General features: G+C 36.4%; 1 protein-coding gene and 1 non-coding gene across 3 annotated transcripts in view; one reads left to right on the top strand and one right to left on the bottom strand.

The window, feature by feature from the left end:
- The window catches only part of CASP8AP2 (caspase 8 associated protein 2), a 32938-nt gene extending 10219 nt beyond the window's left edge, over positions 1–22719 (top strand). For both annotated transcript variants that reach the window (XM_069598270.1, XM_069598272.1), the window contains exons 2-11: positions 2175–2257; positions 6612–6680; positions 9245–9345; positions 9900–9974; positions 10830–10945; positions 12683–14901; positions 15446–18569; positions 19630–19729; positions 20388–20474; positions 22063–22719. In XM_069598270.1, the coding sequence (XP_069454371.1) occupies positions 2203–2257; positions 6612–6680; positions 9245–9345; positions 9900–9974; positions 10830–10945; positions 12683–14901; positions 15446–18569; positions 19630–19729; positions 20388–20444 (5916 nt within the window). In that variant the 5' untranslated portion in view covers positions 2175–2202 and the 3' untranslated portion in view covers positions 20445–20474; positions 22063–22719. The remainder of the gene's footprint in view (positions 1–2174; positions 2258–6611; positions 6681–9244; positions 9346–9899; positions 9975–10829; positions 10946–12682; positions 14902–15445; positions 18570–19629; positions 19730–20387; positions 20475–22062) is intronic.
- On the bottom strand, positions 8924–8987 carry LOC138445485 (U7 small nuclear RNA). Its single transcript, XR_011258913.1, has one exon. It is a non-coding gene; the product is annotated as a U7 small nuclear RNA (small nuclear RNA).
- Positions 22720–26880: the final 4161 nt, after the last annotated feature.

The raw sequence follows: 26880 nt of genomic DNA, 5'->3' as shown, positions 1-26880 counted from the left end.
AATCTTTTTTTTTCTTTTTAGAGTAATAACTACCAGTAGTAAACACTGAAACTGTGAAATGATATGCAGTGAAGGCTTTGATCTATTTCATCTATTTAACCAAGTCATCAGATTAATTGGTTACCATTTTGTGGAAAAAAAAGATCCGTTGAGTGATGCTTCCTTCAGTTTGCAGCTAGTAGTAGGTTACTGCCAGGAAACCTGTGAGTTTCTTCTCCATCAGTTGGATGCTGCTTTATCAAGAGTTATGTGTTACTTGCCAAATGTGATTATGCCATTTTTGCCTTTTGTAATTATTGTGCAGGCTATAACAGAGTTATTTAAACATATACATATACCTTGATTTTATTTAAAGGCATAATATACAAATTATATCTCTTGTGGTAGAATCATGACATTTTCTTTGAGTATACATCCAGTGACTAGAGCTCTGACTTCCTTGTACACCCAGAAGATGTTGCTTGGGATTTTCATTTGAGTAACAAATTCTATACTTCTGAGTCCACCTGAGTACAGACTAGATTTTCTCTTCCAGTATTTTGGATTATGTCACCCTTACTTGATTTGGCAGCAGTTGTAATTGTCTTGCTCCTCACCTTTTAGACTCTCTAAAACATTCAGCCTAGTTTTCCCTGGTAAATAGCTGAATAGTAATCTCACTGTAGTATTCTTGCCTGGGACATTCCATGGACAGAGGAGGCTGGCAGGTTATAGTGCATGGGGTCGAAAAGAGTCGGACATGACTTAGTGACTAAAACAACAGCAATCATACTTTTACTTAGAAAAATAAGGAGATAAACATAATTGGATTTGATAATAGAGGCACCTGGTTGTTGGTAGGTTATCTCAGTTGGTGAGAGCAGAGGTATGCAGGCACAGATACCCTGAATAACCCCAAATAGCCATAGTGGCATAGTTCATTGACTGTGGGCAACATTCATGTATCTTACAGGCAGAATGGAGAGCATCAGATAAGTTTGTGAATGTCAGATAAGATGTTTTTTTAACTGCTTTGGATTCTTACATTGCTTCCAGTCTCGTGCTCTATCGAATACTCCTGTATATACCTTTTTGTAATCATGTGCTTGATATGTCTGTAGAGCAAATTACTAGACGTGAAATTGTTTAAATTGCATTTAAAAACTTGATAGCTGTTGCCAGATTACCTCCTTAGAGTTTGTACCAGCATACGCTCTATGTATGAGAGTATATGTGAGTATTGTTTAGTTAGTAAGTCGTATCTGATTCTTTTGCAACCCCATGGACTGTAGCCTGCCAGGCTCCTCTGTCCATGGGATTTCCCAGGCAAGAATCTAGGAGTGGGTTGCTGTTTCCTTCTCCAGGGAATCTTCCCAACCCAGTTATCAAACCCACATCTCTTGTGTTGTTGGCAAGCAGACTCTACCACCGAGCCCCCTGGGAAGCCCATGAAGAGTATATACGTCACTTTTTTCCCACACCTTTACCAACCTAGTGTAGTATCAAACTCTTTGCAATTTGCCCATCTTACTCCCTTGTTGGTAAAAACACGTATGTCTAGAGTCTCACATATATCTAAGATTACCCCCAGATTTGATGATTTTTTAAGAGGACTCACAGAACTCACCATATATTTGCACTTACTTAGTATGATAGTTGGGAGAAGGCAATGGCACCCCACTCCAGTACTCTTCCCTGGAAAATCCCATGGACAGAGGAGCCTGGTGAGCTGCAGTCCATGGGGTTGCAACTGAGCGACTTCAGTTTCACTTTCCACTTTCATGCATTGGAGAAGGAAATGGCAACCCACTTCAGTGTTCTTGCCTGGAGAATCCCAGGGACAGCGGAGCCCGGTGGGCTGCCGTCTATGGAGTCGCACAGAGTCGGACGCGACTAAAGCGACTTAGCAGCAGTATGATAGTTGGCTTATTTTAGTATAAAAGTTAATTTATATTTTTGTCTACTTTATAAAATTGGCATCATTTACTTTGTGATATGGGTTAACCATATCAGCAAGTTTAAGACTTTTTATCGTTTAGCTTTTAGAAAATGCCAGACATTAAAAAGAAAACAGCAGAGTGAACTCTGTCATTGTGTCCAAATTTGAAAGTTATCTTTTAATTTAAAGCTAAGTTTAGTCTCTGAATTGTGAGGTTGATTTTAACGGTGGAGAATATTTCTATTTAATACCTTAGATGGCGACTATCAAAAAGAAATAGGATCATGGCAGCAGATGATGACAATGGTGATGGAACAAGTTTATTTGATGTCTTTTCTGGTAAGAGCTCATTTTAAATCTTTCTAAATTTATTTAATTATAAAGTAATGTATTTATTCTCATTGATAACACTGTCATTATCAACTTTTTCTCCCCACACGTAAATGAATACAATAAAGTGCTTGGCAAATAGAAAGTGCTTAGTAAGTGAGAACTTTCTTATTTTATACTTTCAGGCCTCTTAAATATAATAAAATTAACAACTTTGCCAGTATAAGCAGTAATTATTTTTTATTGTCATATTAAAAAATATAAGGGAAAAAATATAAGTAAAAAAAGCTGGCTTAAAACTCAACACTCAAAAATGAAGATCATGGTATCCAGTCCCATCACTTCATGCAAACAGATGGGGAAAAAATGGAAATAGTGACAGACCTTATTTTGGGAGGCCAAAATCACTGTGGATAGTGACTGCAACCATGAAATTAAAAGACACTGGTTTCTTGGAAGAAAAGCTATGACAAATCTAGATGTGCGTGCATGCTGTTGCTTCAGTTGTATTCAACTCTTTGCAACCCCATGGACTGTAGCCCACCAGGCTCCTCTGTCTGTGGGATTCTCCAGACAAGAATACTGGAGTGGGTTGCCATTTCCTCCTCCCAGGAATCGTACCCACATAGCTCCTGGTTGTCCTGCTTTGCAGGTGGATTCTTTACCATTAAGCCACCTGGGAAGCCTGACAAACCTAGACAGTATATTAAAAAGCAGAGACATCACTTTCCCGACCAAGGTCCAAATAGTCAAAGCTGTGGTTTTTCCAGTAGTCATGTACTGATGTGAAAGTTGGACCATAAAGAAGGCTGAGCACTGAAGAATTGATGCTTTCAAAATGTGGTGCTTTAGAAGACTCTTGAGAGTCCCTTGGACAACAAGGAGATCAAACTAGTCAATCCTACAGAAAATCAACCCTGAATATTCTTTGGAAGGACTTGATCCTGAAGCTCCAATACTTTGGTCACCTGATGCAAAGAGCCAACTCATTGGAAAAGACCCTGATGCTGGGAAAGATTGAGGGCTGGAGGAGAAGTGGGCGACAGGATGAGATGGTTGGAATGGCATTATCGACTCAATGGACATGAGTCTGAGCAAACTCTGGGAGACAGTGAAGGACAGGGAGGCCTGGTGTGCTGCAGTCCATGGGGTCACAGAGAGTCGGGCATGACTGAGTGACTGAAGAGTGAACAAGGGAAATTCCTTGGTGGTCCAATGGTTAGGACTTGGTGCTTTCACTGATAAGGTGTATGTGTTTATATATATATACATACACAATTTACCATATATATACTTATCATATATATATATGATAGATACTTATTACTCTTGAAATGGATATTTCCAGTAAATGGAGTGGTACTTGCTTATTGTTGTTTTGGGAAAAATTAACAGTCACAAATAGATGATAAGTTTGAAAGAGATAGCCAAGACCTAATAGTAAAATAAGCTCATAAAATGGAAATATTTTTAGTAATATACAGATTTTAAACCTCCAAATCCTGACATAACGTTTCAGTTCTTTGGTCTTAATTATAATTATGCTATGACAATCTCATTAAATTTTTTGAGGATATAGTTGTATATTGATTGATCAGAATTATGAATGCTATAGAATGAAAAGGGCAGTTGTAAAACATGTCTAGTAGAATTCCATTTTTGCTTGAAGGTGGTTTAGTTGCTAAATCATGTCTGACTCTTGGACCCCATGGACTGTAGCCTGCCAGACTCCTGTGTCCATTGGATTCTCCGGGCAAGAATACTGGAGTAGTTTGCCATTTCCTTCTCCAGGGTATCTCATTGACCCCAGGTCTCCTGCATTGCAGGCAGATTCTTTACCAACTGAGCTATGAGGAAAAATATGTTTTAAAAAATAATATCCGTAGACATGAATAGATTCACATGTATATGGCTGTTATCACCACTCTGGAGAGCATTATTTGTTTTTTTGTGTTATTATTTTTGCTGATGTTTTCTCAAATTGTTATGCTGCTATATATTTGTCTTACGATGTTTTTTCTTTGAAAAATTCTAAACCAATTAAAAAATGGAAAGTATAATATAATGACCACCTTTACTTTTCATTTAGATTCATTAGTATCACAACTGTTAACTCTTATTTTGAAGGACAAAACTAACTTGTTATTCTCATTTGCTGGAAATAGCTGTTTTCATTTCTGTATATTGCTCTCGCAAGTTTTTGTCCACATGCATACATTGTTTGATAGTCACATACACAGTGTACATTTTTGTTTTTACTAGTTAACATGATTTCACAAACATTTTTATTCCTATAACATTTTTGTACTTGTCTTTTATTATATCTGTAATTTCAGACTTATAGAAAAATTGCAAGAGTAAGAACATGCAAGGAGCCTTTTACCTGTGTCAGTGGCTTTAACACTGTGCATATACTTTTTAATTTATACACATATATACACACAGTTTTTTCCTGACCTATTTGATAACCAGTTGTATACATTATGGTCCTTACATCCAAATACTTCAGTGTATGTTTCATGAGCAAAAGTTGGTTTTCTTACATAAAGACAGCATAATCATCAATTTCAGTAAATTTAATACTAATGCTATAATTTTATTTAGTCTACCATCTTTATACCAGTTTTATCAGTTAATATAATAATGTCCTTTATTGCTGTGATTGGATTTAAACCTATCATTTTAAAAGTTTAGTGTGTCTCATCAGTTTTTTTTTCTTCTGATTTTCTTGCCTTTTTCAAATATTTGAATTTATTTTAGAATTTCATTCTGATTTACAAATTAGCTTTTTGGTTATACCTTTCTGCAGTGCTTTTTATAATTGGTTGCTCAAGGGACTGCAATATACATCTTTAACGTTTTATAGTCTAGTTATTAAAAGGTAAGAATCTTTATGTAAGATGTAGAATCTTGTACATATAGTTGCATTTGACCTCCTTCCATCCTTTTATGTTAAAGATGTCTTGAACCCGGTGATACAGTGCTGTAATTTTTATTTTAGCCTGTTGTATGTGTCTTAAATAAACTAAGAGGAGTTAAAACCAACTAGGTGAAATATTAGTCTTTTGTATTTACTCAGTTATTTACCATTTTTGTCCTTCTAGTATCCTCTAGTATCACTTTCCTCCCTGTTGTCTCTTTTCTTCTGGGACTCCAGGTATATAGTATATGAGAACTCGGGATATTCTATAGGTTAGTAAGTGATATTTTTAAAAATATTTTTTCCTCTATTCTTGCAACTGGATAATTTATTGATCTGTCTTCAAGCTCACTGCCTCTTCTGTTGAATCTTTTTACCTTAGGTATTATAGTTTCAGTTTTAGAATTTTCATTTGGTTTTGGAGTTGTTTTTATTTGTCCTCCAAGATTTCCTTTGATAAATATTGAATTGCACTTTGGACATTGTAAACGTTCAAGATATATGATTCTGTTATATTCCTCTGAAAAGTGCTAGTGTCTTTAATTTTAGTAGTCATTTATCTCAGCTGAACTTGATCTTCTGTCTTCCCTGTGGTGAACAGTAGCTGAAATCTCTGTTTAGCTACAGAGATTTTTTAGCTTTTAGCTGGACTCCTGGGAGTCCTTTACTTGTGTTATTCAGATTTGGGCACAATTTGGGGAGTCTTCTGTGGCTCTTTGGATTTCCTCTTTCTAGTTGCTGTTATCACCCCCAAAGTTTTTTCTCTAGTTCTTCAAGCTATTAGGACTGGAAGTGTCCATCTGAGTTTCTCTGCCTACTGTGGCTCCAACTAGGGCTTATCCTTGCACTAAAACTGGTAAAAAAAAGAAAAGGGGGGTAGGAATTCATTACTTCTTTCAGGGGTCATCTCCTCTCCAGTTTTTGCTTGCTTTGGATTGCTCTTTAGTTCTTCAGATAGCTTTTTTTTTTTTAAATTTAGATACAGTTTACATATAATATTATAATTTCAGATGTACAATATAATAATTCCATATTTGTATATATTGTGAAATGATTGCCACAGTAAATCTAGTGATAGAGCATTAACTAAAGTTAGCTTTTAATATTTCATTTAGAGTTTTTATTTTTGCAGGAAGATTGTTCTGATACTGGATTGGGAATCTTCTGACTAGTATGGTTTTTAAAGTGAGTTTTTAAGTCTATATCTATTTACTGGTTGTTACTAGATTGGGAGTCTTCTTACTAGTATGGTTTTGAAAGTGAGTTTTTAAGTCTGTATCTGTGTACTAAGATGTGTATGTTTATAAGGATGTACAAAAGCTTCTAAACAGTGTTTTTTTTTTTTGGCACAAGACTGATACTCTTTTTCTGGTCCTTCAGAGTAGAAATGGAAAAACTTCACTAAGTACATAGAGTCAGTTTTAACCTTTTTTTTTTTTCCAGCTTCTCCTCTTAAAAATAATGATGAAGGTTCTTTGGACATATATGCTGGGTTGGACAGTGCTGGTTCTGGTATGTAAATTCTGTAACAAAATACCATGTCATTTTGTTTGGTCAGTCTGTTGGAAGTGTTTATTTTGTTGTTACCAATTCCTGGCATAACTCATAGCTTCTCAACAGTTTGCCTTTTCTTTGAAATGATTGTACTCAGGTAACTCTTTTTTACCCAAATCTTTATCAGTGAAAAAATTAGCCCTTAGGTTTGTTTTTCATCTGGGTGTCAGATTTAATCAGACCTTATGGAAAAGTATTTTGTACCATTGAAAATAAAGCTGGTGGTGGTGACTGCATATATTACCTCACCCACTGTTACAGGCTATGTGATATTCAGTTCAGTTCAGTTCAGTTGCTCAGTTGTGTCCGACTCTTTGCGACCCCATGAATCACAGCACGCCAGGCCTCCCTCTCCATCACCAACTCCCAAAGTTCACTCAGATTCACATCCATCAAGTCAGTGATGCCATCAGGCCATCTCATCCTCTGTCATCCCCTTCTTCTCCTGCCCCCAATCCCTCCCAGCATCAGAGTCTTTTCCAATGAGTCAACTCTTCCCATGAGGTGGCCAAAGTACTGGAGTTTCAGCCTTAGCATCATTCCTTCCAAAGAAATCCCATGGCTGATCTCCTTCAGAATGGACTGGTTGGATCTCCTTGCAGTCCAAGGGACTCTCAAGAGTCTTCTCCAACACCACAGTTCAAAAGCATCAATTCTTCGGTACTCAGCCTTCTTCACAGTCCAACTCTCACATCCATACATGATCACTGGAGAAACTCCATAGCCTTGACTAGACGGACCTTTGTTGGCAAAGTAATGTCTCTACTTTTATGTGATATTAGAACTTTTGAAAAGGGTAGGTACTATATGTATTTTCAAATGAATCAGTACGGGTATAATATGCAGAGTCTGATGACTTGTCTAATCGAGAAAACTTTTCTGCAATCAGATTTTTCAAAGCTTCAAACAAATATGATCTTTACATCTGACTTGTTGATGAATTTGTTTTAGATAAAGTGGTTCTCCAGTTCTAATCTGAAATTAGTATAGATTTAGATGAAATACAAAAGATGAGGAAATGTATAGCTCCTTGGGGAGAGGTAGACACTGTATTAAAACGCTTAACATGTATATTTTTCTTTTTTTACCCTAGTTTTATTGAGATATAATTGACTTACAAGTAAGTTTAAGATGTATAGTGTGTCGATTTTATCAACACTTAAATATTGTTCACTTAAATATTGTGAAATAATTGCCACCATAGCATTAGCTAACACCTGTATAGCATCACATGATTACCACCTCTTTAAGATTACTCAGCGATTTTCGATTATATAAAATAGTGTTATTAACTGTAATCATTATGCTGTACATTATATCCCCAGAACTTATTCATCTTATAGTTGGATGATAGTTTGTGCTTGTCCACAAACCTGAAAAAGTTTGATCAATATCTCTTTTTCCCTACCCCTGGCCCTTGGCAACCATCATTTTTAGTCTCTGTTTCCATACATTTCAGTTTTTAATTAAAAAAAAAATTTTTTTTTGGCCCCTCTGCTGGGCTCATGGGATTTTAATTCTCCTGTCAGGAATGGAACCCCTGCCCCCTGCATTGAAAGCATGTAGTCTTAACTTGTGGACTGCCAGGCAGTTCCCTTTATTGAAATACAGATGACTTATATTGTTTTGTTAGTTTCAGGTATACAGTAATGTGATTCAGTTATATAGATAGATAGAGATATATTCTTTTTTTGTATTCTTTTCCATTATAGGTTATTACAGGATATTAAGTATGGTTGCAGATTTTAAATTCAGGTTTTTAATTCCATTTGATTTCTGTGTGTGCTATATAAATATAAGAGTCTACTTTCTTTCTTTTGCTTATGGCTGTCCAGTTTTCCTAATACCACCTATTGAAGGGACTATCCTTTCCCCATTATATATTCTTGGCTCCTTTGTCATAAGTTGGGGCCGTATACGTGTGCCTGCCTACGAAGTCACTTCAGTTGTGTCTAATTCTTTGCGACCGTATGGACTGTGGTCTGCCAGGCTCTTCTGTCTGTGGGATTCTCCAGGCAAGAATACTGGAGTGGGTTGCCATGTTCTTCTCCAGTGGATCTTCCTGACCCGGGATCAAACCCAGGTCTCCCGCATTGCAGGCAGATTCTTTACCACCTGAGCTGCCTGTGACTGAACATGCCTGTGTGTATTTCTAGGCTTTCTGTTCCATTCCACTGATCTCTGTATCTTTTTTCCCCCATGGGGGTATTTTCCGGTGTGGACCGGAAAACCTGCTAGACAAATTGTAAAAGAGCTGTAGCACTTATGTGTTTGTTCTCATTCCTATAAAACTATACTTTTGATTACTACAGTGTTGTATTATAGCTTGAAATCAGGAAGTGTGATGCCTCCTCCCTTCATCTTCTTTCTCAAGATTGCTATGGTTATTTGCAGTCTTGTGGTTCCATACATATTTTAGGATTGTTTTCCCATTTCTTAGAAAAATGCCATTGGAGTTTTGATAGGATTTTATTGAATCTGGAAATAGTTATTTTAATGGAAGGGTTTCTTGTTTGTTTTAGACACTGCATCCAAATCCTCTGTACCATCCAGGAATTGTTTGGATTTATATGAAGAAATCCTGACTGAAGAAGGAACTGCAAAGGAGGCAACATATAATGATGTATGGATTACCAGAATTATGAACGATGGTTATTTTGTGCTTTGATATCTCCTGAAATGCAGGCATCGGCTAACTTCTGAATAGGCATTCTGTGTTTGAGAAGTAGCTCTTAGACTAAAAGAACATTTACATCAGTTTCTGCCTTCAGATCTACTTTAAAACAGTGTCTTCTGAATGTTTGCCTAAATGTAGTTATAATTTGCTTGATTAAATTTAAGTGTCTATACAAAATCTCAACAGGTAAATCAGTGTGATAAAACATTTTGTCTTTTCATGGTTTGTACTAAATTATAAATTGTCCCAAGACTTCATGCAGGCAAATTTCTTTCTACCTTATTTGAATTTAAAGTTTGGAGACTGAATGTGAAACTAAAGAAAATAACATTATTCAGGCCCAGCTTAAAAACCAGTAATCTAACTAAATGCCTGTTAATAGAAATAGACCTCACTTACTCTATTTTGTGAGTTGATTTACAAAATTTAAAATATTTTGAAATGTCATTTAAGTTAAGAAAATAATTTAAAATGATGCTTGAGCTTTTTGTATCTTACAGTTGCAGGCAGAATATGGAAAATGTCAGCTGCAAATGAAAGAGCTAATGAAAAAGTTTAAAGAAATACAGACACAGGTAGAATTATAATGAATATTTTATTTTTGCCTTATTAGCCTTTAAAATAAAAATATGGTAACATTCTTTGTTAGAAATTAAAATGCTAAAGCGTTGACAGATTATAAGGAAACTTTTTTTCAAAGTATTATGTGAAATAGCAAATCTGGCCAAATATGCATTATTTACTGTGTCAATGAAACTGATAAAACTGCTTGATTTGTTCAATGATATTGTCCAATGATTAAATAACTGTTGCTAGACTAGTTAATAAAGAATAGAAAATTTTGATTGTTTCATGTGGTTTAAAAGAATGGCTTGAGGAGCCAAGATTTAGAATGACTGATGGGGGAAAATGGTGGTGCCCTCACAGTTTTTGCCAGAGTGACTTTTTTTGTTATCATGCTGCAGAATCAGGAATGTTCTGTTCTGATTTTTATTTTTTGGTAAAGTTGTTTTTTTCCCTTTGTCCCAAAGAGCCAGTCAGTCCTCAATTATTCTTTGTTCACCTAAGAATTAGTATATTATTTCAACTTACCTTCAGTTATTATATATAACACAAATTTTATCATTTCCAAAATAGTGACCCAGGCAGAACTTTTTTTATGTTTATTTATTGGTTTTTCATTTTGAACCCTCTTTTAAATTGTTTCATTTTGAATAGCCTTTCTTTGGTGCCAGTTTCTTCTCTGAATCTCGAACTCCCCATTTGTATAATGAGCATCACTGTATTCCTCCTATGACTATTATGAGAATTTCATAAGATAAAATAAGTCATGCCTAGCATGTAGTTAGCATTCAGTAATCAATAGCTATTATAAGTAGTGGTTTATTCCATAGATACATACTTTACTAAATATATTTTATGGTGTTTAGAATTTTAGTTTAAAAAATGAAAACCAGTCTCTTAAGAAAAATATCTCAGCACTTATCAAAACTGCCAGAGTGGAAATAAACCGCAAGGATGAAGAAATAAATAATCTTCACCAAAGGTATGATTGAGGGATGTGGATATGTTTGTAAATTACATGAATATTGATATACAGAATATTTTTAACTTTGAAAAGATAATGAAAATCATGTATTTTGTTAAATTTTTAAGGTTTCACTGAGAGGAGCTAATATTCTAATAGTATATTATCATAATGATTTCTGCATGATTAGTAATAGAATATTGCCACATACCTCTCTGAATGTATCCAGTTTTGTAATATACTGGGATCTTGTTCTGATATTCTTTGATCCTGAGAAGATGATGGTATATGTCATGGGTTCCAGATGGGGCCCACCAAATTACTAAGATACAAGGAGGATGTTTGTGTCATACATTCTGTCATAGACAACTCTTAAAATATCTCTCAATTATATATTCTTTTTCCTCTGAAATGGATTTTCTACTTAATTTCTCTCTCTCCCTCTCTCACTTTTTTTTTGGTTGGGGCAGTATTTGGCTTCAGAGAATTGCATCTCTTCTCCCCTTGATAGTCCAAACCTCCAAAACAGTTATCGAAATTTGCTATCTCTGTTTCTCCACCTTCCATTTCTCCTTACTCTTGAACCCAGTCCACTCTGATCTCTTCCTCCTGTGACTACCGCTAAATTCATCATATAGTTTTGACTTCTCATTTTAACTTGTCTTTACACACAGTTTGACATAGTTGACCCTTTTTTCTTGAAATAGTTTCTCCCTTTGGCTTTCATGACCCTTAGTTTTCTTCCTAACTTGAGACTTATTTTTCTAGTGAAGTTGGCTTTCTTCAAAGCTATGTCTTTACTTTCCTTTCTCTTTCAATATTTTCTTTTAATGTAATCTTACTTGTACTGGTCAGTTCCATTTATAAGTAGATAACTACTCTGTATCTGTACAAAAGTTTCAAAGTTACCTTATCCAAAACTGAATTTAAGATTGAACCCATTCCGTTGTTCCTTGCTCAGTGGATTCCCCAACATTTATTCAGCTGGTGCAAGCTAGAGGGACTGAAGGACAGAATGACCATTCAATTTATTGCCTAAACCAGGATACTTTTGAGAGTAGAAGGAAGTGCTTTTAGTAATTACACTGATATTACTTGGCAAAATGGGACTTGCAGGCACCCTGCCTTGGAGTCATCAATGACACTTAGCTCTTTGTCATCCTTCAGATCCAAATCCATTACCATGTCCTGCTGATTTTTATGTCTATATTCTCTCAACTCGTTTCATTTCTCTCCCATTTCTGTCACTGCTACCCATCACCTCTCAGCTAAACTGGCAGTGGTCTTTGTGCTCAAAACTGTTTATCACCTCTTGCTCCTTCTAGCCTCTGGTTTCTCACTTCTTAATGTTAAAGCCACGGGATACTTTGTAAAGGACAGTTTAGGTCATATATCACAGAATTATCCCATCCCACCTCTTTTCCTTTTTTTTCCTGGCACTCTTCCCTCCCTCCCTTCTTTTCTTTCTCCTGTAGTGAAGGAAATCTGAACGACATTGGCAAGTGCTGGGAGAGAACTGAGAGGTCCTTCAGGCTTTATTTGAGCAAAGCAAATGAAAGAGAGTTCCTTATTTTAAAAACTTGTCCATTACATTGGAAACTGGTAAATTCTTACTACTTTTTCTTTTTTACAAAGTAAAATTAGTTTTGCCAGTATGTGGGCCCCCAATTTTAAAGTGTATCACATGTGATTAAACCTTGAGTTATTAAAAAGGAATTAACCTTGTTTTTGGTGTTAATTTCTATTTTTCAATAGACTGTCGGAGTTTCCACATTTTCGGAATAATCATAAAACTTCAAGGACATCAGATCTAGTTAAAACAAAAGATCTTAAATCCAGATCTCCCCATTTGGATGACTCTTCAAAGACTGATCACAGAGTGAAAAGTGATGTTTCTAAAGACGTACATTATAGCACTTCACTGCCAAACCATGAAAAGGAAGGAAAATCACACTGTGAGAAAAAGAGCACTTTGCATTTGCCTACATCTGTTGAAAAACACTCCACCAATGGCATTTGGTCACGTTTCCATTATCAGGTTGGTGAGAGTAGTTCAAACGAGGATCATAGAAGAGGAAGGAAAGATAGTCGACATAGCCAATACAACCGGGGGACTGACAGAATACGAAAAGACTTGAGCACTAGCTATGGTGATGGTGAACCAAGGAACGCAGAGGCCAGTCAAAGGCTACAAGGACATCCTGAGAAATATGGTAAAGGTGAACCAAAGGCTGAAAGCAAAACTGCAAAGTTGAAAAGTAACATAGATATAGATTATAAAAATGAACGCATCAGCTCTTCTTGGGAGAAAGAAAGCTCTAGAGACAAGTTACACACTCGACTAGAATCTCAAAGTGACAAAAAACTCGAAAGACAAAGTGAAAGATCACAAAATGTAAATAGAAAAGATCCTAAATCACAAGACAAAGAAGAAAGAAAAGTTGATCAGAAGTCGAAATCAGTAGTAAAAGGCCAGGATCATTGGAGAAGATCTGAACGAGCAGTGCTTCCGCATTCCAAAAATGAACCAGCAAAGTCTTCACACAATTCAAATAAATACCATCTAGAGGAGAGAAGAGGCTGGGAAGATTGTAAAAGAAACAGGGCTGTAAGTAATCATAGTTTTCAAGAAGGAAGGTGTCCGTCTTCTCTTTTAGCCAGTAGAACTCACAAACACATTGATTCCACGGAAGTTGATGCTGTGCACCAGCGGGAAAATGCACCTTTCAGAGCAGAAAGGCACAGAACTGAAGAAAAGAGGAAAAGGGAACGAGAGAACAAAGAAGAAAATAAGCATATCAGAAATGAAGAAAGAGTACCTCCGGGACATTTGCAGAAGACTAACAAAGAAACTAAGAAAACCACCACAGACTTAAAGAGACAGAATGAGCCAAAAAATGATAAAGGGGAAGTCTCTAACAATGATGTTTCTGAAGGAGCAAATAATAAGGAGCCAGCAGTTAGAGCTGAGAGTGCCGCAAATGAACCACAAAACAAAGACTTAAAGTTGAGCTTTATGGAAAAATTGAACTTAACTCTTTCTCCTGCTAAAAAGCAGCCTGTTTCTCAGGATAATCAGCATACAATAACTGATACTCCCCAATCCTGTGACATATGTGATTCTGAGTCATTGGTGCAGGCTAAGGCTGTGACATGTGTTCCCTCTGTCAGTGAACATATCACAGAGGAAACCAAATCTGAGTTATTGGAACCAAAGGATGTTCTTACAGCAGCATCTCAACCCAGGACCAGTATTTCAGAACGGAAAGTAGAAGAAAATTGTTTGTCTGTTGCATCTGTGGAGAATACTGTGCCTTGTGACACACCCATATGTGGCACAGAGACTTCCTTCTCAGCACCTGTGGAAATGGAACCATCAGAATCTTCTTTGTCTTCATCCACAGAAATGGAACAGACTGTTAATGGTGCCAGGGCAGCAGTTCCTGTGAATATAGACACAGCACAGACAAATGTTTCTCAGAACATTGGCTTGGAATTGGATAGCAAAAGAAACAATGACTTAAATTCTTGTAGTATTTCTGAAGAGACAGAAATGAAGGAGGCTTTTTCAACAAATGTGACCAAATCCAGTGAAAGCATTTTGCAGCCTTCAGTTGAAGAAACTGGCATTCTGCCAACCGTCCTTTCAGAAGGTGGTACACCAAATCTTGAGCCTTGTCTTGTAGACCCACCACTAGCTGAGAATAAGTCTTGTCGTTTGGATCCTTGCTTACCTAAAGAGACTCCAGAATCTTCACTTCAGCAGACTGAGTTAATGGATGACACAATGGAAGTTGGTGAAACAAACTCAGTATATCATGATGATGAGAACTCAGTTCTGAGCATTGACTTTAATCAGCTGAGACCTATTCCGGAAGCCATCAGTCCTCTGAATAGTCCAGTGAGACCTGTAGCAAAAGTTCTTAGACTAGAAAGTGCATCTCAAATTCCATTATATAATAATAGTCATAAAGGTAATACTTTATATTATCTCCTATAGTTTATCTTTATGTGAGAATGTAAAATACACCAGCAAGATGAATTAATACTTTTTATTTGATAACATAACTAGCGTTCAGACCTCTGTTGTTAACTAGTAATGTACATTGAGCCTTTAGTCTAGATTTAGGTAATGCTTATTTATACAAAAAAGAGAGTGGTGGCACAGATTGTTTCAAATATTCTTTGCCTGTTTTCAGATACTTTCTTCTTGTTTAAAAACCATCATCAAATGGCCTAGAGTAGGTGATGCTGCTAACAGTTGATGAAATGAACAGTTGATTTTGCTGGTTACCCAAATGATCAAACTGTACACTATCATTATTATCAGTCACCTTCTCAGACCAGTAAAGATGAATCATATGATAAGTGTTAGATGTTAACATTCTGCTTTTTTTTTAAAAGCTATTAAATAATAAATTGCCTCAACATTTAATTTTTTGTTATATTTAATGTGGAAATGTTAAACGACAAACACTCATTGGTCGTGTGGCAATACTATGCTTTTCTCTTTCACAGATGTGTTTCTACCAAATTCAGCTCATTCTACCTCCACGAGTCAGTCTGATCTCAACAAGGAAAATCAAAAGCCAATATGTAAATCTGACAAATTTGCAGAAGCAGACTCCCACAAGTCATCTTTAGATGAATTAGAAGAAGGAGAAATTATAAGTGACAATGAAAAACCTGAACCACAAAGAAGTTTTGACAAAAGTGCCAAACCGAGAGCTTCTACAGAAGTACAGAACACAAAAACTAGCCCAGAAAGTAGGAAAAGCTCTGTGCGTTTGGATAAAGACAGTAGAAAGATATCCTCTATGAAAATGCATCAGACCAAAAGCAAATGGAACAGAAGACGAAGTGAGTCTAGCAGATCTTCAAAAACAGAGAAGAAAGAGAGGTCAATGAGTACTTCCAGCCTGGAAAAAATAGTTCCAATCATAGTCACACCCTCTTCTGTCCGAGAGATTATGCATATGTTACGAATGATAAGAAAACATGTAAGGAAAAATTACATGAAATTCAAGGTAAAATTTTCATTAATACAATTTCATAGAATTATTGAGTCAGCAATTTTGAGTTTTACATCACTAATTAAATACCTGGACTTGTCCAAAATATCTAAGTCAGTGACTACTTTACAGAAGAACCTCTGTGACGTTATAGAATCCAAACTCAAGCAAGTTAAAAAGAATGGCATCGTGGATCGTTTATTTGAACAGCAGCTGCCAGATATGAAAAAAAAATTGTGGAAATTTGTAGATGAACAGCTCGATTATTTGTTTGCAAAACTTAAGAAAATCTTTGTAAAGTTTTGTGACTCCATAAATGTTGGCAGTGATAGTGACGAAGGAAAGCTTGAAAAGAAAAGTAAAGAGAAGGCGCGATCTTCACACTGTCAGAAGGGGAATATAAACAACTTGGGCAAAGAAACGTTGAAAGAGAAATCCCCCAAATCAGAAGATTATGGTTCTTCTAAGTCTTCAGTAGGTTGTAAAAAATCTGAGGAAAAACATCAAGAGCAAAAGAATTCCAATATTAACACAGTAAAGCATGACATTAAAAAGACTGCTAACACTTGCTTTGATAATACGAAGAATCCTCAATCTGAAGAGCATTCCTTGGAACCAAACTGCTTGAGCACCCCAAAGCCAGGAAAAATTGAAGGTAGCACCACAGAGGATGCCCAGACATCCCAGCTTGCTCCTTTGAAGCCAGAACGCAGTTTTGAGATTCTTACTGAACAGCAGGCGTCTAGCCTTACATTTAATTTAGTAAGTGATGCACAGATGGGAGAAATATTTAAAAGTTTGTTGCAAGGTTCTGATCTTTTGGACAACAATGTTAACTGTAATGAAAAAAGTGAGTGGGAGTTAAAGACACCAGAGAAACAGCTGCTAGAGAGTCTCAAATGTGAATCTATACCAGCTTGTACAACTGAAGAGCTCGTTTCAGGGGTGATTTCTCCTTGCCCTAAGATAATTAGTGATGACAACTGGTCCTTACTGTCATCTGAGAAAGGTCCATCTCTGTCTTCAGGGCTTTCATTGCCAGTTCATCCGGATGTGTTGGATGAAAATTGTATGTTTGAAGTGTCCACTAACATAGCTTTAAGTAAAGATAATGTATGTGGTTCAGAAAAGAGCAAGCCCTGCATTTCTTCCATACTTCTTGAAGATCTAGCCGTCTCTTTAACAGTACCATCGCCTCTGAAGTCAGATGGCCATCTCAGTTTTTTAAAGCCAGAAGCTTTGTCTAATTCAACACCTGAAGAAGTTATTAGTGCCCATTTTAGTGAGGATGCCTTACTGGAGGAAGAGGACGCATCTGAACAGGATATTCATTTAGCTCTGGAGTCTGATAATTCAAGCAGTAAATCAAGTTGTTCTTCATCATGGACAAGCCGGCCTGTTGCTCCAGGCTTTCAGTACCACCCTAACCTCCCCATGCACGCTGTCATAATGGAAAAGTCCAATGATCACTTCATTGTGAAAATTCGGCGTGCAGCACCATCTACCTCCCCTACTCTTGTACAGAATACAGTGGCTGATGAATATCTGCCGAGAGTGGAAAAGGAAGCTGATGAAGCAGTGGAGGAAGAATATGTTTCATGTCAGAACAGAGTTTTTAAATCTGTGGAGGAACTGAAAAATTCCAGTAAGAATGTTGATGGTAGATTAGTTCATGAGGAACAAGACTGTGTGATACAAACAGAAGTTCCTGACATATATGAATTTCTTAAAGATGCTTCAGGTAAAGTGAGTCAAAGTACTGAAGAGGCTGAAGAATGTTTCAAGTTGCATCAAGTATGGGAACCAAAAGTGCCTGAAGGCATTGAAGAATTGCCTCCAGTGGAAGAAATACCACATTCTGTTGAGGATCATCTTCCAAGCACATGTATAGACCTCACAAAAGATCCAGTCACTGAGACCAAAAAGTTGGGGGAATTTGTAGAAGTAACAGTTTTAAATATTGATCAGTTGGGATGTTCTGGAAGTAGTATGGATCAAAATGCTCCAGTATTAGACAATATGCAGCCTGAAACTGTTGATACTTTTATTGATTTGACACAAGATGTTTCAAGTGACAGTAAAAATGAAGGTAACCATCCTGCTGGAGTTGTTGAAGACTTGGGGTGTCCAGTGATATGTGTCGATGAAGATAACTCGAAGGAAGAAAATGTGCAGGTGGCGAACAGGCCTTTGGAACGCGTCATTGAGGAGGCCTGTATCGATCTAACCTCGGAAGCTTCCGGTTTGGGTGAAGTGAAAAAGGATGGTTTAAACTCAGAGTCAGCATTAAATTCCAACAGTTCAGAGTTGCCTGGGATGTTGGATAACCCTCACAAAAAGAGAAGAAATCTTTCTGATCTAAATCCTTCTCAGAAAAAACAGAGAAAGGAAACAGACTTAACCAGTAGGGAAAAGACCAAAAAAATTACCCAAGACTCTTGTGAGAATGTTAATGCTCATCGAAGGAAAGCCAGTAAGAAAAAGGCCCCTTCAGTGACTAAAGACCCCTCATCATTAAAGGAAAGCCCAGGGACTAAGGATACATCAGCAGCGTCTGCCACTTCTTTTATAAGCCTTTCTGCAAAGAACGTTATTAAAAAGAAGGGAGAAATTATAGTTTCGTGGACAAGGTAAGAATCTTAAGAGACTATTAAATCACCAGGAAATTTTGAGACACCAGAAATCTTTCATGTCATAATTTTATCCCAACTTAAAATAGGGAAAGGGATCACTTCAAAAGTGGCCAAGGTTGGTAGAAAATAAACTCTAGGATACAGCCCAGCTGTACTGTAGAACAGTCTAGAGCAGTGGTTGTTGACCAGGGATGTGTATTGGCATGATGGACAGGACTTTTTGCTATGTTTACCTCACTTTTTCAATGAAAAAAAAAAAAACTTTCACTCGTAAGGGACCTAGCACACACAAATTCTCTTTAGAAAGGAGGAAAGACAGGTGGTGAATAGGACAAAAAGTGTGAGTGTTTGTAATTTGAGTTTTCCCCTGAAATTAGAAGTTTCAAAAAAAAGTTTTATAAATTTTGTTGTATTTTAATATGAACTTAAAAAAAAATGCAGATGTAAAGACCGCATTTCATATGTAAAGGCAACCACAGTTGTGAACCATTAAGCTAGAGGAACATGATCTCCAGACTGGCCAGAGTATATAATGATACTGAATTTTCTTGAAATTGGGATCAATTTTAATACCTCAGTCCTCCATGCTTTCATTTCAGGTAACCGGTAGATGGTAAAATCTCAGAGATTGTAATAACAAACATTGGTTCAGACCATGTAGAAAAAGCAGAGCTCTAGGGGTCAAAAGATCTGAATTCTGTATTACTTTTTGGTTCTTCTCACCTATTGAGTCTGTGATCACGTTTGAGCCCTAACTTTAGTACTATTTACACACTACAGGTAGAATTTTAAGAAAATCTTTCATTTTTGTCATTAGAAAATACATTAGTGTATTTGTTTTAGAAAATTTGGAAAATATATATGAACTCAAAGATTAAAATCATCCATAATCTTATCTCTCAAATAACCATTGACCATATTTAAGTATATATACTTTTCCTTTTTTGATGAGTTTTAACAAAAATGCCAATTCTTATTAGTAGATATTAAGAAAGTGAACTTTTTTTTACCTTTCTGTTCTAACCTACAAAAACTAAATAACATTTTTTCCCTTCAGAAATGATGACCGGGAAATTTTATTGGAATGTCAGAAAAAAGGGCCATCATTGAAAACATTTACTCATTTAGCTGCTAAGTTGAATAAAAATCCATATCAGGTAACTACCCAAATTTTTCATCTCTATTGTTTCACAGATGGTACTATTCTAAATACTTAGGTTTTATTTTTAATGTGTTTAAAATATATAGATATTTATTAGCTAACATCTTTAAAAGTATTACTCTTTGGAGATTCCCTGGTCATCCAGTAAATAAGACTCCATACTTACATTACCAAGAGTGTGGATTCAGTCCCTGGTTGGGGAGCAAAGGTCCTGCAGGCTGCACAGTGGGGCCAAAAAAAGTATGGTTCTTCATGTTCTTCATGTTGAACTGTTAAAAGCTTGGTGATTGTGGAAGAAATTTAAAACAATCCTAATTCTTTTTTCTGTCATTTTACCGTTTACTTATTTGATCTCAAGCAATTTTGTAATTATACTTTCTTGCTTAAGAAAGTTTAATATTGAAAAGTTAAATAGCAGTTACCTTTATTATGAAGATATTTTGTTTTTCAAAGCATTACTTTACCATTATTATTAAGGGTAGCTTTCTCTGTCTTTAAATGTTTCCTTTCTTTTTTTCCCCCACAAATCAGAAGGCTGACTTTATTTTTTTTTTTAATTTATTTATTTTAGATGTTTTATAAAAATATTCATCAAAGATACAAACATATATTATTGCAATATTTACAGTTAACCCTCATTTAAAATTTTTCAGGTCTCAGAAAGATTCCAGCAACTAATGAAGCTCTTTGAAAAGTCCAAATGCAGGTAGTTAATGGTTACACTGCAGGAGGCTAGTAAAGTAAGTGTTTGACACTGTACCTATTCGGTTAATGGCCTGTTAAGTCACTGAAGATGTGAGTGGTGGGTGAGAGACATCCAGTTGAGCTCATGCTTCAGACACAGGTTGGAGGATGATTGCTCATGAAGTCTTCTTAGTCACCTATCTTAGAAGGTGGGACATGCTCAGTGGATACCCTCTCTCCTCCACCTTCTGTATGCTCATGAGTCTAAGGCAGGGGCAAATCCATCTGATGATTGATTACAAATTTTTATAGATAAAGAAAAGAAAACATTCTTGAATAGCAGTGTATTTCATAGCCAGTGAAGTCTGTGCAGTCATTGTAATTTAACATTTTTCTTATTTTTAATGGAGTTATAAAATACTTTAAATACAAAACATACATTTAAAAACATGAAATCCATTGTCATCTGAAGAGGTGACACAATTTATCACATTAAATTATTACTTGTACAGATTTATTAAGGCAATACATATCAGTTTTTTTCTTTAAGACCTAGGCCAGTTGCCTAACTATTTTGGATTTTTCTGTAAGGAAAAATTGTAAAGATATTTAACAAATCACTATTTTTCAGTTGATTTGTAGTCATAGTTATTTGAATCCAAAACACGCAACTTTATAGATAAATCTTAATAAAAACCATATTTGTACATTGATCTCATTGTGAGGGTTCTGAATATTTTTGGGTTATGAAAATCTGTTCCTAAACTTAGTATAAATTACTATCTTTTAGATAATCTGTTAATTTCAGTATCCTCTTAGAGGAACTAGTTTGTTAATGAAATCTTCAAAAGATATTTAGTAGTTCATGTGAAGTTAAAGTTCTATATATGTAATTCAGAATGTAAGATTGAATAATGGGGAATTTGAAGAAAAAAATTATTCTAAAGAACCTTAAAAAAGTCGTTTGATGTGAAAATTGCCTGATTAGTTTTCAGATTCATTATAAATAAATTTACATTTTTTCACTACGTTTAGGAGATCAAACTGCGGTTTTATCTGAACGTTGTCATAAAATATGACTTCCATTCTCTTTTTGAAGATAATGTGCATTCATGAAAGAATTAACTTGTATCTGGAAGTGATGTTTATTAGTTTGATATTTCCAAATTCCATTGCAAATGTACAATTTTATCATGGATTTGATACTTGACATTTTATTTGCTTGCATGATAGCAAAAATAGTATTTCAGTCCTAGTTTGTTTCTTTGCTGATTTTTTTTCCTTCAAGTACTATAGTCTCATTAAATTCTTGTCAAAAGGAGAGTGTAATGATAAAGTTACCAACCTGATTCTGCTTGCAACAAGGGAGACCCAGGTTCAATCCCTGGATTGGGAAGATCCCCTGGAGAAGGGCATGGCAACCCACTCCAGTATTCTTGCCTGGAGAATCCATGGACAGAGGATTCTGGCAGGCTGGAGTTCATGGGGTTGCAAAGAGTCTGACATGACTGAGTGACTCACACACACACACACACACACACACACACACATTGTCTAAGTAGAACTCACTTGAAAGAACAGTACTTTATGAAATGATCATATCAGAAAATAGAATCATAACTTTAGCATTTTCTTATATTACAGATAAGTTGCTGAGTTTCTTGGAGTCTTAATTGATATTGCATACTACACAAAAGCTTGGAATTCTTCATGTTTTTAATGGAGCAAGAGAGGGCAGTTTTATGACATATTTGATTACCAGATAATAATCTGCATTTGTTATTACTTGCTGACTCTTTACTTCAGGCCAACATGGTCAACTTGTTCCTGACATCAGTCCAACGTGCTCACCCGTTACTGGTCAGAATATTTATTTTGTCCTTACAGACAAAATTTATTTCTAAACAGGTTACAATTCATTATTAAGGTAAAAGCAACAATGAAACAGTATTGAAATCTTAGTTTTGATATTTCAAAGAAATGACTTTCTTTTCTAGATTTTTAAAAATAGTTTTGTAGCATTTTAAACTTAATGATTATTTAGTTTCATCCATTTTTATTTGCTTTTGTAATTGCCTGTCCTCATTTTGTTAAATTGTAAAATAATTTAAATAGTGTATCTGTAAATATGTATAATTATAATGATGTAAAATACTTTCTTTGTGTTTATATGTGTGGGTGTATACACACACATGAATGGCTGTGCTTAGCCAAGGATTTTTTTATTTGTATGAAACTTTTTGTATAAAGTTTGCTTTCATTACCAGTAATGTATAAATAAAACCATGTAAAGTTCTGTTATATTCTGATTAGAATGTTTCTTTTATTGTGTATTAGAATGTTTCTTTTATTGTGTTTAGATAGTAATTAAAATGGAAAAAAGATAAAATGCTCAGGGGCCTTTGGGGCTATTTTGAAGTGGTTCAAAATAGTGGCGTGGCTAGCTAAATGTGCTGGAGTAGATTCATTGGAGCAAACCAGTTGCTTTTGCCTGCTTTGTCACAGCAGGTACTGGTACAGTGAACAGTGCCCCAGGGGTCCTCACAGACAAAATCAGGGCAGTGCAAAAATTCCTTTTGGGTGAAGATCTGGGAATAGCAGGTAAGGATTGCCTAACTATGCATTATTTATCCATCCCTCTCTCTTCAGACTGGTGGTACTGGTAGGTTACAATCTAGACTTGGGGCTCTGAAGTTACTGAGGAAATTGCCATTTCTCCTAGTTTCTGCAGGGGAAGGAAGCCCTGATCTGAACAATTACTTGGTAGCTAACAAACTGAAATAATGAACTGTGGTTGTATAGTTCTAGGGCTGTCTGCCATAAAGCTTGTCCTTTCCCCTTTCTTTCAATCCCCAGCATAGCCAAGCCCTCAGCTGGCCTTTAGCCCTTCTTCAGTGCATACTGTCACTCAGAACCCTGACTACCGGCTAAATGGGTTCACAAGCCAAAGTAAAGAAGCAACTAAGAGATACCACTGAATCACAAGAAAACAAACTGCATTACATAAGACCATAAAGATCTAAGATAAAGCCAGTACACACTAAAAGGAAAAAAGGATTTTTGGCAGTGTGGTATAAGAAATAACCAAGTAGAAATATCAAAAACATAATATTTGAAATAAAGGATCAAATGGAATGAAAACAGAGTGGATACAGATGCATCACTACAAACAAAGCTAGTGGAGGTGATGGAATTCCAGTTGAGCTATTTCAGATCCTCATAGATGATCCTCTGAAAGAGCTGCACTTAACATGCCAGCAAATTTGGAAAACTCAGCAGTGGCCACGACTGGAAAAGGTCAGTTTTCATTCCAATCCCAAAGAAAGGCAATGCCAAAGAATGTCCAAACTACTGCACAATTGCACTCATCTCACATGCTAGCAAAGTAATCCTCAAAATTCTCCAAGCCAAGTTGCAACAGTACGTGAACCGTGAACTTCCAGATGTTCAAGCTGGATTTAGGAAATGCAGAGGAACCAGAGATCAAATTGCCAATATCCAATGATTGATCATCAGAAAAGCAAGAGAGTTCCAGAAAAACGTCCATTTCTGCTTTATTGACTATGCCAAAGCGTTTGGCTGTGTGGATCACAACAAACTGGAAAATTCTTCAAGAGATGGGAATATAAGACCACCTGACCTGCCTCCTGAGAAATGTGTATGCGGGTCAAGAGACAGCAGAACCAGACATGAAACAACAGACTGATTCCAAATCAGGAAAGGAGTACATCAAGGCTGTATATTGTCATCCTGCTTATTTAACTTGTATGCAGAGTACATCATTTGAAATGCCGGGCTGGATGAAGCACAAGCTGGAATCAAGATTGCTGGGAGAAATATCAGTAACCTCAGACACTCAGATGACACCACCTTTATGGCAGAAAGCAAAGAACTAAAGGGCCTTTTGATGAAAGAGGAGAGTGAAAAAGTTGGCTTAAAACTCAACATTCAGAAAACTAAGATCATGGCATCTGGTCCCATGATGGGAAACAATGAAAACAGTGAGAGACTTTATTTTCTTGGGTGCCAAAATCATTGCAGATGGTAACTGCAGCCATGAAATTAATGGCTGCTTGCTCCTTGGAAGAAAAACTATGACAAACCTAGACAGCATATTAAAAAGCAGAAACATTGCTTTGCTAACAAAGGTCTGTCTAGTCAAAGCTATGGTTTTTCCAGTAGTCATGTATGGACGTGAGAGTTGGTCTATAAAGAAAGCAGGGTGCCGAAGAATTGATGCTTTTGAACTGTGGTGTTGGAGAAGACTCTTGAGAGTCCCTTGGACAGCAAGGAGATCAAATCACTAGATCCTAAAGGAAATCAGTCCTGAATACTTATTGAAAGGACTGATGCTGAAGCTGAAACTCCAATACTCTGGCCACCTGATGTGAAGAACTGACTCATTTGAAGAGACCCTGATGCCAGGAAAGATTGAAGGTGGCAGGAGAAGGGGATGACCGAGGATGAGTTGGTTGAATGGCATCACCGACTTGATGGACATGAGTTTGAGCAGACTCTGGGAGTTGGTGATAGACTGGGAAGCCTGGCGTGCCGCAGTCCATGGGGTTGCAGAGTCAGACGTGACTGAACTGAACAGATGCGTGAATTAGTGAGTTGAAAACTAGGATTGTCGGATTGCTGTCCAGAGGAAGCAAAAAAAGGTAAATAGAAAATATGAATGTAGAAGTGGGATGAAGGACAAAAGTAGATGTCCTAACATTCAAGCAACACACAAGGTCAGAAGAAGAAAAAATTTTAAAGATTGAGACGCCATAGGATGCCCAATGGCAAAAAGTACCCCACATCTAGACACATACTGAAATTAGGAATATTAAAGATAATAAGAAAAATCTAAAGACTTTTAGACAGTAGATCATTGTGCGAAGAACAGGAATCATATTGACCTTACTCTTCTGAAGGGCAATGCTTGCTGTAAGAAAACTATTTTTAAAGTGTTAGAGCTAAAATTTTATGTTCATTTATATTGTTATTCACATGTGAAAGTTTAGTAAGATTTATCACTCAAAGATCCACATTGTAAACATTTTTGGAGAGAGTACTCCACCAAAAAAAAAAAAAGTGCAGAAAATGTTTCAAGAGCTAGGGGTTGAGTGAATTACCTGATACCTTGGTGATGTGTGTATAGGCAGACCTCAGGGATATTGCAGGTGTGGTTCCAAACCACTGCAATAAAGCAAGTCATGAGCCTCAGGGGGGTCTTGCTTCTGCCCACAGGAGTTTTATCACCAGGTGTGAACAAGGTGGCATTGTGAATACTGGAGACCATTGAGAGCACAAAGGTGGAGGCTATGGACCTGTGCCTCTTTCTCTACCCTGAGATGTTTATTCTCGCTAACCTTTCTGTTCCCTTCTGTTTCATATCTGAGTGTGTTTTAGGCCTACTAGTGACACCATAGATTCAGCTAAACTTTTGGTGTAAAAGTAGGACCTTTAAAAAAATAAATAAAAAACAAAACCAAACGTCTTCTATGGCAGTGAATTCTCAGCCTCTGGTATGCTAATTTTTGCTGAACCCTTGGGCGAGTTTTGATGAAGCTCAACCCAGTGGTGCTCCTATGATTCCCACAGCTGTGTTACTGACCTCATCAGGACATTTCAGTTACTTCTGTGAGGTTTGTAGAGTTATTCACTCTGCCTGTCTTAAAGATAACTCACCTCATTGCTCAAAGTCTTCAAGAGTAAAGATTAGATTGATTCATATGCTGAAGACTTCTTAAAAATTCAGATGTGTGGTTGCATTTATTTTTTTTTCTTTCTAGCTTGAATATTTATTTTCTTGAGTAGGTAACACATTTAGAGAATTCTATGTAAAAGTATTCATCTCACCTCTTCCTCATCGTGTTCCCTTCCCTTCAGGCATCTAATGTTAGGACTTATTTTATATACCCTTATAAATGTATGAATTTAGTATTTTGATTCTGGTAAAATGCATTTAAGCTTTTAAACCCATTACTGTGCAGGTGAACTTTAGGAGTAAATGTCAAGGGCTTTCTTGGACAGTATACCCAATACTAGGCAAATACACACATTAATACATTGTGTGATTTCACCTCTAGTTAATTCTGTCAGTTTGTACTTGATTCTAGTGTGCCAGGGTAGTGGAATTTAACCTCCCCACCTCAACCTGTCTACCTTTCATAATCATCCTTTCTTTAAAACTAAATATATAGGCAGATGATACTTAGGAATGATTTTATGTACTGTCTATGTATTATATGGAAAAGGCCAAGCTTAGAAGTGTGCCTCAGAGCTGTGCCTTGAAGCCATTCTTGTTTTCTAGTGACACCATTGCTATCAACTCTAAGGTGACAGTAAGATTATGTACTTGAGATGTGACGAATGGAAGATTCTGCAGGGCTGGGAGTTAGAAGATCTGGTCTCTGTTTGCCTTGGGTAAATCATTTGACCTCTCTCAAAACACTTTACAAAACTTTGACATGG

The sequence above is a fragment of the Ovis canadensis genome, chromosome 8, assembly GCF_042477335.2.
Source record: "Ovis canadensis isolate MfBH-ARS-UI-01 breed Bighorn chromosome 8, ARS-UI_OviCan_v2, whole genome shotgun sequence".
Taxonomy (NCBI): domain Eukaryota; kingdom Metazoa; phylum Chordata; class Mammalia; order Artiodactyla; family Bovidae; genus Ovis; species Ovis canadensis.
The sequence above is the reverse complement of the archived record's forward strand: the minus strand, read 5'-3'. Positions and strand labels throughout refer to the sequence as shown.